The sequence below is a fragment of the Hibiscus syriacus genome, unplaced genomic scaffold (genome assembly GCF_006381635.1).
Source record: "Hibiscus syriacus cultivar Baekdansim isolate YM2019G1 unplaced genomic scaffold, ASM638163v2 tig00112289_pilon, whole genome shotgun sequence".
Classification (NCBI taxonomy): domain Eukaryota; kingdom Viridiplantae; phylum Streptophyta; class Magnoliopsida; order Malvales; family Malvaceae; genus Hibiscus; species Hibiscus syriacus.
In genome coordinates this window covers 115,680-128,079 of record NW_024063295.1, presented here as the reverse complement: position 1 = coordinate 128,079, position 12,400 = coordinate 115,680, and the positions used below count along the sequence as shown (strand labels likewise).

The window sequence follows — 12,400 nt, the reverse complement described above, 5'->3', positions numbered from 1 at the left end:
TTTAAATTTTAATCATTTTTTATTTTTCTTATCGTCATCTTTATCAAAGTTAGGGCTTCATTTTTTTTTATCGATTTTTAATCATTTCAAAAAATCATTACTTTTCGACGTCTTTTGCAGTCACCCTAAATACCTATAAACTTATCTCTTTACCCCTATCACTTTGTGATTTTATATTTTCTCAAAACTATTTTAAAAGTCAAGAAATTAAGCGCAAAAATCATCATTTCGGAGAGTTTGGCTTTATGATTTAAAACTTCAAATTTTTAGATCAATTCTCTTTAATTTTAATTTAATACGAAAAAAGAGGTATGACCGAAATATGAACGTTTGTGCGCTAATTTGATCACAAATAATCACTGAGGGTGAACAACAATTAACCGACAGTGACAATTTAAAAGATATCTTAGGTTTATTGTAAATACATGTTTTCCGGTTGTACTGTTTAATTAAATATCTTTCTATCTACTTAGAAAAATATATATAAGACCACTGGTAGATCTATGTACGTTACATGTTTATTCTAAAATTAAAATTTTACGATAATTTATTTTACTAATAATGTTCACCCTAAAAAATATTTCTAGATGTATAAGACCCTAATATTGATATATCGATTAAAGTACATCTCCCCTACTCATATCCCAAAATTTAATATACAATGTAATTAAAAAAATACGTACACGATACCTCCACAGTTTCACTTACTATTCTTTTGGCTTTATCCACGTCATCTTATTTATTTATTTTGCTCAGCACCTCATTTTCCACTATACCATGTGTGTTCATATCATGAGCTTATTTTTCCTCAATTATTTAAAGTTACTTGTAAAACAATAAGGAAAAAAGTAAATTATTTTTATAAAATTTTGGTATATTAGTAGTATGGTTGATTGTTATACAAAACTTTTAATAGTAAAGACGATAAGCAAGGTGGGTATAATTTATTCAACAAAAAAGATAAACAATGGTTTAGATTACTTGATAGTTAAGATGATTAAAAAGTGACGATTAAGACTAAATTTTGATATCTAAATAAACGATAAAGTACTTAAATTGTCTCTTGATTATAGGATAGTAATTTATTGAGTTTTTTTACTATTAAAAGTTACGAAATGATATTTTAATTATGAGGTATTATTTTGTTGATTCTCTAACTATTAAAAGTTACAAAATGGTCATCCGACTATTCATATGTTCCAAGCTAGTTCTTTTCTATTAAAAAATTGACGGCGACTATCAATTTTTTTAATGAAAAATAATGAGTTTAGAACATATGAAGAGTAAGGTGGTCATTTTATAACTTTTAATAGTCGATAAACTCAAAAAGTAATATTCTATAATCAAGAGACTATTTTATAAGTTTTAACAATAGGATACTCAACAAACCAACATAATTTAATGAGATATCATTTACCCTTAAATAAAAAATGAAGTGGGTCCGGAATTTCATCTATAAATGACGAAACTTACTTCCAAAACCTGCATGCAAATCCATCATCTTAATCAAGAAACCTCTTCAACACTTATCTGTGCTTTTAAATTTCACTTCCTTTCTATGGCCAACAATCTAGCTGTCTCAGCCACTGATGGTTGTGATGATCAAATCCCCACCGTTGATTACTCTTTGCTGTTCTCCGAGGATCAAAATGAACGGGCTAAGTCCCTTGAACACCTTGGAAAAGCATGCGAAGAATTCGGTTTCTTTTATGTATGAACCTTGCATGCTTTACACATAAATATAAAAATTATGTTAATGATGTATTATATGCTGAGATTCGTGTTCGTTTTGTGAAGCTGATAAATGGTGTTGAAGAAAGTGTGGTAGAAGCAGCACTGAAGGGTATCTCAGATTTCTTCGAACTGACGAATCAGGAAGAAAGGAGTGAATATTTAAAGAAGGATTCCATGGATAGGATAAGATGGGGTCTAAGATCCCATGCTGGGGAAAACAGAGAATATCTTAAGGTAGTGGCACATCCTCAATACCATTGCCCTACCAAACCAGCCAGCTTTAGGTACGTTAAATCTCTCTATTCTTATTGTTTATATTCCGACATGTTGCACGAACCAAGTGATCACCTTTGTAGTTAAAGGGTGAAGGGTGATTATTATCCCTAAAGGTCCCGAGTTCAAACACGACGTCTGTAAAAGCATTTAAGCATTCGTTATCAAATGGTTTAGTCTTTCCAACAAATATTACCTTCTCACACGTTCATTTTTTAAATAGTGGATTGATTCTTGATCTATATTTGGTAGGGATGCCATTGGAGTGTACTTCAAAGGGATGCACGAGGTGGAACTCGGTTTAGCAAGAGCAATCTCGAAAATCTTGGGATATGAAAAAACCTACATTGAGAAGGAATTCAGACTCGAAGCCGGCTTCGACGTCTCCGCCATGAATCTATACCCTCCGTCTTTCCAGTCAAAAGGTTCAATCGGTGTGCCCGATCATACCGACCCGGGCTTCTTTGTTTCCCTTATTCAAGATGTGAACGGCGGCCTCCAAGTGCTCTCTCATAAAGGAAGCTGGATCGCCGTTAACATACCCTCAAACGCCATTTTCATTAACCTGGGAGATCATCTGGAGGTGTCTACTTATATATATACATATGTATACCACTTCATTATATCGTTCTTGTCTACTATATATTAACATTTTTTTGTTTGGTTGGTCATAGATATTATCCAACGGGAAGTACAAGAGTCACATACATCAAGTGGTCCTGGATAATAACCAAGTGAAAAGAATCTCAATGGCTACACTTCATGGACCTTCATTGAACACGGTAGTAGCCCCGGCACCTGGGTTCATCGACGACTCTCGGCCGCCAGCCTACCGAGGGATGACCTACAAGCAATCGTTGGAGTTAAATGGTTCGGATGAGATCGATGTGCAGTCATCCCTCGATCAGCTCCGAATTCCATTGGCTATCTAATTACATAAGCTTGTGCACCATTGCCAGTACTCTATCCTCCATGTGCGTCTCTGTGTGCTAATATTAATAAGATTGTCTTCACCCAGTGTGTGCCAATTATATCAATATGTATGATGTACCGTTACAATGATAATAAATAAACAACGAGCTGTGCATATATTGTTTTTGTTATCTATTATCTGGAGCTGTTTTTTCCCCAAATTAATTTCTTCGTGGATTAAACTAAATATTAAAACATGAGGTAATATCGAACACGGTGACAGCATAATACATGTATGGACAGAAACACAATATTTTATATATGAACGATGAAATTTATAAAAGTTTAATAGACGAAAACAGATTTTTAATATAATTATAAGAAATATAATTTTATTAAATTATAATGTTAATGTTCCTGAATCCAAAATGTATATGATTAAAATATCGTTGCGTATAATATCTTAATAAAATTAAAAAAAATAAATTATGATGTTAATGTTCCCAAATTCAAAAGGTATATGAGTATAATAATTAGTTAGTTGAATAGGATGAGATATTGAATCCTTTAAATGTAAATTATATGTTTAGTATCATAATTATCATTTTTGTGCCATTTTAGTCACTTAACTATTATTTTTTAAAATCATATCTAATGTTACGTTTTATTTCATTTTGGCCAACCGTCGTTAAAAATTAACTGAGCAGTTGACGTGGTATTTTTTATAAAAAAATTTAATGATGATGTGGCATTATCTTATGATGGCACGTCAAAATCATCGTTATTTTTTAATAGTGTATGACCAAATGAAATCAAAATTGTAATGCTAAATATGATTTTGAAACAAAAGATAGTTGGGTGACCAAATCGAAAAGAAAATGATAATTGAGATACCAAACATGTAGCTTACATATCCTTTAAATAAGGTTAGAAACTTGAACCTTAATGATTTAAATGAAACAAATTGGATTGAAAGGATAGTCCTCGTAATAAATCTCTACAATATTTGATATGGATTAACCGATTAATAAATCGAATATGTGTAATTAATAAAAAAAAAAGAATATCGTTGAGTATGTCAACCAAAACTGATTACGCCAGTGTAATTAATAAATCTCAACCTGGAAGATTGAGTGACTATAATTAAACTTCAAATTGCCATAGTTTTCCTCGAAAGAGTCGATTTTGAATTATTTTAAGGTAAGTATTTCATATTTAATTAGCAGTAAAAGAAATGGTTGATTAAAAGGTTAGTTTAATTAAAGTTGCAGATAAGTCCAAACAGAGGGTTGGTTAGAAAGGACATTCCAATACATGAGAGAAGAATCCTAGGAACTGGTCTCCTTTCTGTGATTAATGATTATTTTCAATAACGTGTTTGATACCTATACCTAAAATTAATTAACGAATAAGAACATCACCATTTTCTAGTCCGACATTGGTTATTTTAATGGTACAAATAAATAATATTAAAAAACGGCCGATTAAATTGATGAGAAATTATTATTTATATTGGTTGACGTGAATAAAGAATCGTTAAGTTGGATTTACAAACTTAAAAAGTTAGAGAAAATAATGCCTTTGTAATAGGCTTACAAAAAGTTGATGAAAAGACGTCCCTGATGATGAATAAGGTGGCTGGCCATAGACGAGCAGAAAGGAGTCCTTGTGAACCAACATGGTGCTTTGTGAGTCACATACATCAAGCGATCCTACATAATAACCAAGTGAAAAGAATCTCCACTGCTACAGTACTTCATGGGCCTTCATTGGACACGTTAGTAGCCCCGGCTCCAGGGTTAATCGACGACTCTCGGCCGCCAGCCCACCAAGGAATGACCTATAAGCAATCGTTGGAGTTAAATGGTTCCGATGAAATCGACGTGCAGTCATCCCTTGATCAGCTCCGAATTCCATTAGCTATCTAATTTCATAAGCTCAGGCACCATTGCCAGTACTCCATCCTCTGTGTGCCAATATTAATATGTATGATGTACCGTTAATATGATAACAAACAAAAAACCAGCTGTTGACTATCACTTGTAGCAGTTTTTCCCAAAATTAATTACTCCGTGGATTAGAAATAAATATTAAAACAAAGGTAAACAGCGAACACTATGACAGTATGGTAGATACCGGGACGGATGCATAATTTTATATTAGAACTACGAACTTATAAAATTTTAAGGGACACAAAATATTATCAATAAAATTTAAAAAAACAACTAAAATATATGAAAATTTGAAATTTTGAAGGGAGCGTCGAGTTAGCAATTGGTCAAGTCGGGTAAAAAATCGAGTTGACGAGTTGTATTTTACAACTCAAACTTTATTTAATTTTTTAAGAGTCGAGTCGAGTTGTTCGAGTTTCTGTACAAATTTAATTATGATTATTTATGATATTATGGTACAAATTGTTTATAATTTATCGACTTTTTCTAACTGTATATATATATATATATCTTCATTTTTTTCATATTGTAATGTTATTTAATAAATCAAATACAATTTAAAATTATAAAATATATTTATAATATATTTTTTAAAGAATATATTTTGAGGATAAAGTATTGATGGGTATAAAGGAGTCGAAGAATTGGTGGTAAGAAAGAATTTGCAAAAGAATGCAGTCAAAAGACCAAATTGAATAAAATATAAAGTTAATGGACTAAATTGAAAAAAGAATAATTTTATAGTTAAAATGACAATTGAAGTTACATAGATATTCTATAGTGGTAGAGGAACATATTGTTCAAATTTGATCAAAAGTGGACTTAAATTCATGTATGAATTTAGAAAATGAAGTAAGATGCAAAGTTGATGGATTAAATTGAAAAAAATAGAAATTTTGTTATAAAAAAGATTAATTGAAGATACATAGGTATCTTAAAATGAATTAGGAGAATGTGGTTCAAATTTGGTAAAAAAATGGATTTAAAATGAAGGAATCGAAGGAAATAGGAAATCATGCAAAGTTAAGGGACTAAATTAAGAAAATAGAAAAGTTGTTATCAAAAAGAGGAATTGAAGATAGATAGGTATTTTAAAATAGTTTAGGAACACGTGGTTTAAATTAAATAAAAATAGACTTAAAATAAAGAAGAAATTGAAAGAATTAAAAAATCAAATACCAAATTGTAAAACTATTAAAATATCTAGCTAAAATTTCAGTTTTCCGAGTGAATCGAAAATTTCAAGTTTCAATTTGATTCGAACTCAAAAATTAACTCATAATTTAAGTTAACTTGAATAACTCAAAAATAAGTAAATTGTTAATTCGAACATGCAAACGCCGTAAACAGTTCTAATCAAGCATATTAGCAATAAAGTCTCTTAATGGACACAGAATACAGCCATCTGCATGGACATTTCATCCCACCTGCCTTATAATTCTAAATAAATAATCTCAGATGTTTATTTTTTTTAACAATAACAACTGAATTTCATTAATAAAAATAATAGAATAAATTATAATTACAATATACTTAAGCATAAAAAGCAAAATAGTAACAATAGTCACTAAAAAACTCATTAAAAAATAAAAATATTAAACTCAAAGCTACGAAGAAAAACGAAATCTCATGAAAAATAGAAAACAAAGGACATAATATTAAAAAAACAAGAGAACTAATAATCATCAACAATCGACAACTAACATTAAAATTAATGTCATCGTTAATTAAATAAAAATTAAAAAAACACAAAAATATTTAAAAAAATCTAAGTTAAAAAAGAAAAGAAAAGAGGGAGGCGGCAATTTTTGAAGTTTATTAATTGTTTAGTTTACTCAATAATTTATTAAATTATATTGATAACGTTGCCAAATTAAAAAATTTATACAATTAAAATATAGTTGTATATTAATAATTAGTTTGTTTAATAGGATAAGATACTATTCTTTTTAACTAAAATTAAAAGTTTGATTCTTAATATTTTTAATAAAATAAAATGAGTTAGAATTATCCTCGTAATAAATTTTTATAATATTCGATTTGAATTTCTTTTTAAAAATATAATTGAGTACGTGAATCAAAACTGATGTCATCAAAATTGATTACACCAGTGTAGATTTGGAAGGTTAAGTAACTATAATTAAACTGCAAATTGCCATAGTTTTCCTCGAAATAGTTGATTTTGAATTATTTTAAGGCAACTGTTTAATATTTAATTATCAGTAAAAGAAATTGTTAATCGAAGGTTGGTGTATATTAAGCTAATTCAAGTTGTAGCTAAGGCCAAATAGCTAAATCTAAAATTAACTAACGAATAAGAAAATGACCATTTTCTGGAGTCTAAAGTTAATTTAATAATTTTAGATCATTATTTAGTGGAGTCTAAACACAGTATATTAAATCAATTTATTATTATTAGTTGGTTTATTAAAATGAGGCACTGACTTCCTTAAGTAAGGTCAATGGTTCAAATTCTGGCATTTACGAATGTATTAAACTGAATTAGAAATATCACCTTTATCTTTGCAATACTCAATCTAAATTAGTTTATCAATATATTAAATACTATTGATTAATTCAAAAAGAAATTATATTTATAATTTATTTTCAAATTATAAAAATATTCTTTAAAATTATAATTTTGAGAAATCTTTTCACAAATCATAAAACCTTAAGTAATTTGATACTTTTATAATTTGGTCCCAATTTTCTTGTTCTCCAATTTATTATTTGTTTTAAGTTTATTTTTAATCACATACTCCTCAGTTACTTTAAAAAATATATTTTAAAACAATTAGTATATTCTAAATGCCTACAATCTTTTAAAAAAAAAGTATTTAACGTATATCTAAATGTGTCTAAAAATATTAATATAATAAAAAATAAAAATAAAAACATATCCGGTCCAAATATTCATATATTTAAATAACATGTTTACAGCAAATTAGCAAATCAAAGTTCATGTAGTAACATTTAATATGTTAGATTCTTTAAAAATGTTAGGATTTTGAATCTTGACATTATAAACATAAAAAAAATTAAGATTAGAAAAAATCATTCTATAATAAACTTGTACTGTATTGAATCTAAATTAATTTACCGATAAAAAGAATAAAACATGTAATGCAGGTACAGGAAGCTCACAAGGAATTATGAAAATGCATGGAATGGAAGATAATATGATTACTAGAGAGGGTCGTTGGATCGAGAAAATCCATCCACTAAAAGTGTCAGAAATGCTGCGTACCATATTCGGAAGCATGTGTGTTTGGTCATCTTGGGTTAGAGAATCAAAGAGAGAGGCTTTAATGAATCTCTTCTTTTCTTGCAATTTCGGCATACCATGAGTTCCATGCTTCCATGTAATGAACAAAAAGATCACTTAGAGCTGCAATGACATTAACAAAACCATGTCATGCAATGCAATTATATATTGGCATTGTAATATAATCCCATATGATATGAAATACTAGAGATCTATTAATGAGAAAAAAGATCACTAAGAGCTGCAATGACATTAACAATACCATTCCATTGATATGCACAGTTAGTATAAATAAGTGAAATCTACTAATTGTATGTCTTTGAGCTATTCTACACTGCTCCAACTCTTCATTTTTTTAGAGATAATTATACTGAGATTTCTTAACCTATTTAACCAAATTTAATATATTTTTCAAATTAATAGATTTTCAGTTGAGTTTTCGAACTGAACAAACTGGTATATTTTCTAATTAATAAATATTTCTTAATTTCAAATAATCAAATTCAAATATGTATCTATTTCAGATAATATCCGTAAATAAATGCATAAATATATAAAACAACCAAATCATAAAAGAATTAAAAAAACCTTAAAAAAATTCAGAGTCACCAAAACCAATCGAGCTGAATCGACTAAATGTTGAACTATATACTTTAAGCAATGAATCAAAGAAGGTACCTTGATTAAGATACTGGGGTTTGTAGGTAGAAGCAAGGCTCTCCCAATCTCGAATCGCTCTAACATTTTTGTTTCCTGAGGATACAGCAGCAGGAGTAAAAGGGCCAAATGCAAAACCCTTAGAGCATGCCTCTGAATGGTGCTCCATTTTATGTTCATATTCTACACTATCGAGCTTTATATGCATTGCCATATGTTCCTTCTGGTTTAACTTCCTATGAACCGAGGTGTTTGTCTTCGTTCTCTTTAAACCGTGGTTTGTAATCTCAGTCCCAAACGTCCTTTTCTTTGATTCATTCAATTCCAAAGCTGTCTTTGATCCATTGTGATGTTTGGCTCCCCATCCCAGCCACCTAAATGCCGGTTTCCTGCTCTCGGGGTGATGGGTCTGCAAATCAATTAACCAAATAAAAACTAGTGAGAATCACTGGAAGGACTTTAGGTTCCTAAATATTTACGTTCCTTCTGCACCAAGAATGCTATAAAGGGAAAAATACTGGTTTCTTTGCTGAATTTGGATTTTGGATGTGTTTTTGGAGACAAAATTTGTTACTCGAACTCTTGTTTGAGTGTCTGGTATAAGTATATTAAAATTTTTTAATGTTTTTTCAGGTATTTGGAGAGTCATATCCCATTGACGAGTGTCAAACAAAGATAGTTTAAGCAAAATGAAGAGTAGAAGCATATAAATCATACCTTCTCAATTAAATTAATGGAAGAAAACACATTGGCAATGTCATACAATCGTCTAACTTTTGCTGCAAAACAATTACCAGAGAAAACAAGTGATTGTCCATTAAAATTTCAGACATGACATTAATAATGGTTTGTTGTTGACTTACTTCTCACAGCAGTTGAATTCGGGACGTTTCCCAGCAAAGAAAACGTTGCACTATCAAGGGTGATCAATTCAGCCTGTATACAATTAATCAGATATTCACCGTACTGTGCAAATAAACAGTTTATGGCCGAAAATTCACATAAAACAAAAGTATCTTACATCTGAACAAAGGAAAAGCTTGAGGAAGTTCTGTGTGATAAGCCAAAGGGATTTTTCTCTTTTGGTATCTAAGAAATATAAAAACGAAAACCAAGTAAACTAATAGAAGCAATTAAAAATGAAAACTTTCTACGATAAAAGTGTTCCATGCATGAATCATTGTATGTAACCTTAATAATCTTTATTGCAAGTAATATATAAGCAAATGCTGCAAATCAAAATACAAAAGAAAAACCTCTTACCAGAACGTTTTGATGATTCTGAAAGATTATATTGCCCTTCACTCTTCACATACAAAGGCTTTGCACTTTCAGTTTCATCTAAAACCTAAGCAGAATAGCTCAGCCAGTTAAACATGGAAGGGAAAGATTATTAACAGCCATCTATTAAAAAAACAAAGCTTTGAATTCCTTTAGTTTTAAAGTTAAAGGCCTAAAATGAATCAGACAAAGACTATTAAGATAAATTAGACCCAATTTTCACTTATATTATGTCACCAAGATATGTTAGCAACAGTCTCAGTTCAAGACATTGAAAAACCAAGTATTTAAACTAAAATTTTCTCAGCAAACAAATGGAGTATGGAAACTAAAGCATAATTATATTTATACCCTTAATGATTTGCTGCAATCTGAGAAACAGAAATTTTGTTCCAGAGCCTCTCCCTGAAAGCAGAACCCTTGACAAATCAAGTTCCTTTCAATTTAAAATGTGAAAACGAAAAGCAGAAATTTGAAATGTACCTTAAGCTTTTCCAAGGCCTTTGGAATTTCTCCAAAACCCTTCCATAAGTATTGATTCTTTCCTTTTCTTGCAACTACCTAAACAGGAGAATGCCAAAAACCAACTTAAACTGATCCATTCACTGAACTTGAACGATAAGAAAACAAGGGCTCAAAAGAATTTGTATCTTACTCCAATACTCTCCAATATATTGACTACATCATATATACGTCGACGTTCGACTCCTGAAATATGCCAAAAGATCTCAATAAAGCAAATAAATACAATTTTAATCAAATATCGGTCTCTAATGCTTAACTAATCAAATTTAATTAATGCAGTTTTAAACTTTGAGGGGGGGAACGATTAAAATTTTAAAACAAGATTTTAGATTAAAATAAATAAACAAAATTCAAAAGAAAAGAAGAAGAAAATGTTAGCGATAGTTTTATTTTATCAGCAATTAATAGAAAAAATAGATTATAGACCTAATTTTGAAGCCGCGTCATCGAGTCCAATCGTTTGAACGCTGTCCTGATTATACAACGCCAAAAAACTGATACAAAGGAAAATATTTTAAAAAAAATTGAGAGATTAAATAAGATCAGATCTATGAAACTTGAAGGAGCTGGGAAAACATTTACTTGGAGCATAAAAGGCCGAGGGATTTTTCTTTGCGGCAGTAAAGAGGTCGTGAATTAGACTCAGATTCTTGAGAAACAAACGAAGACATTGACGTTTTCCCGAGAAACGAACAGAGAGAATCAAGTTAAGCGAAAAGCAAAAGTCGACAAGGAGAATCGAATCTCTTTATATTCCTGTTTGGCCGGTGAGAAAGAAAGAGAAAATTTGATTGGCGGGTTTTCAGAATTCAAACGTGAAATCAGATCTGGTTTTCCTTTTTTTTAATCTTTTCCGTTGGCGTTTTGGTTGATCCCGCGAATTCAAATTGAGATGAACCGCGGTTTATATCTAAAATACACCCCCTCTAATTGTACCATAATATCAAATGAAACATCAATCAATTCATCTTTATAATTAAAACGAGTGATTGATTTTTTAAAGTCTTGAGTTTGAATACAATATGTACAAATGTTTTTAAATATCTTATCAAATGTTATCAAAATTAATTAATAAATCGGTATTGATAATTATATTTTTACCAAAATAAATAAATATTAATTATAAAATTTAATAGTAAAACTTATTATTATTATATATGTTGATCGGATTAGGCACATGCTGTTTAGTTTCGGTGGCAGTGCACATAGTTAAAAATGAAAGGCGCGCCAAAAGGTTTGGAAAGGTATCGGTCTCGAGATTGAATCCGTTTAGTTCACGTGACTGCTCTTAGTCATTTTAACCTCAATTATTCCGCAAATTAGTCTCATTTTCAACAAAATATTAATAATTTACATTAATAATTACAGGAATGATGGAAACTCTAGTCTATGTTACTTCTTCCCGAATCCATTGTGCTACTTTTTCAGGAGGTTCGATAAGTTCATGTAATCCTTGGAGGAGTAATCGTGTGAATATTGTTGACTTAATTTGAAGATTTTAAAATGGAGCTTGACTTATCTTAAAAATTTACGAGCCTAAAATTTTGAAGTTCGACTCGAACTCGAAATAATTATTTAAAGCTCAAAATAAAAAAATATTAAATTTAACTAGATTGAAGCTCAAACTCGAACACAAACCTAAATCTTAAGCAAATGAAAATTTTGTATTGCATTTAAAAAAAATCAGCGCATAAATGTTAATATTATTAATAATTTTTTAATATATTATTTTTTCGAATTGCTCGTGAGTTTTTCGAGTCAAGTATTAAGTAACTCGTTTCGATTTGCTGAGAACTCGAGT

General features: G+C 29.9%; 2 protein-coding genes across 2 annotated transcripts; one reads left to right on the top strand and one right to left on the bottom strand.

Moving 5' to 3' along the window:
- Positions 1–1,459: 1,459 nt before the first annotated feature.
- Positions 1,460–2,954, top strand: LOC120177412 (flavanone 3-dioxygenase 3-like). Its single transcript, XM_039183572.1, has 4 exons — positions 1,460–1,711; positions 1,798–2,018; positions 2,260–2,590; positions 2,682–2,954. The coding sequence occupies exons 1-4, from the start codon at positions 1,460–1,462 to the stop codon at positions 2,937–2,939; spliced, it is 1,062 nt and encodes a 353-aa protein (XP_039039503.1). The 3' UTR covers positions 2,940–2,954.
- A 5,027-nt stretch (positions 2,955–7,981) lies between these two features.
- Positions 7,982–11,425, bottom strand: LOC120177466 (E2F transcription factor-like E2FF). The gene is made up of 11 exons (XM_039183601.1): positions 11,182–11,425; positions 11,026–11,093; positions 10,730–10,782; positions 10,558–10,635; positions 10,426–10,479; positions 10,057–10,141; positions 9,815–9,882; positions 9,657–9,729; positions 9,511–9,572; positions 8,815–9,202; positions 7,982–8,259 (listed from the first exon to the last, which is right to left on the bottom strand). The coding sequence occupies exons 1-11, from the start codon at positions 11,268–11,270 to the stop codon at positions 8,177–8,179; spliced, it is 1,101 nt and encodes a 366-aa protein (XP_039039532.1). The 5' UTR covers positions 11,271–11,425; the 3' UTR covers positions 7,982–8,176.
- Between the last annotated feature and the right edge of the window lie 975 nt (positions 11,426–12,400).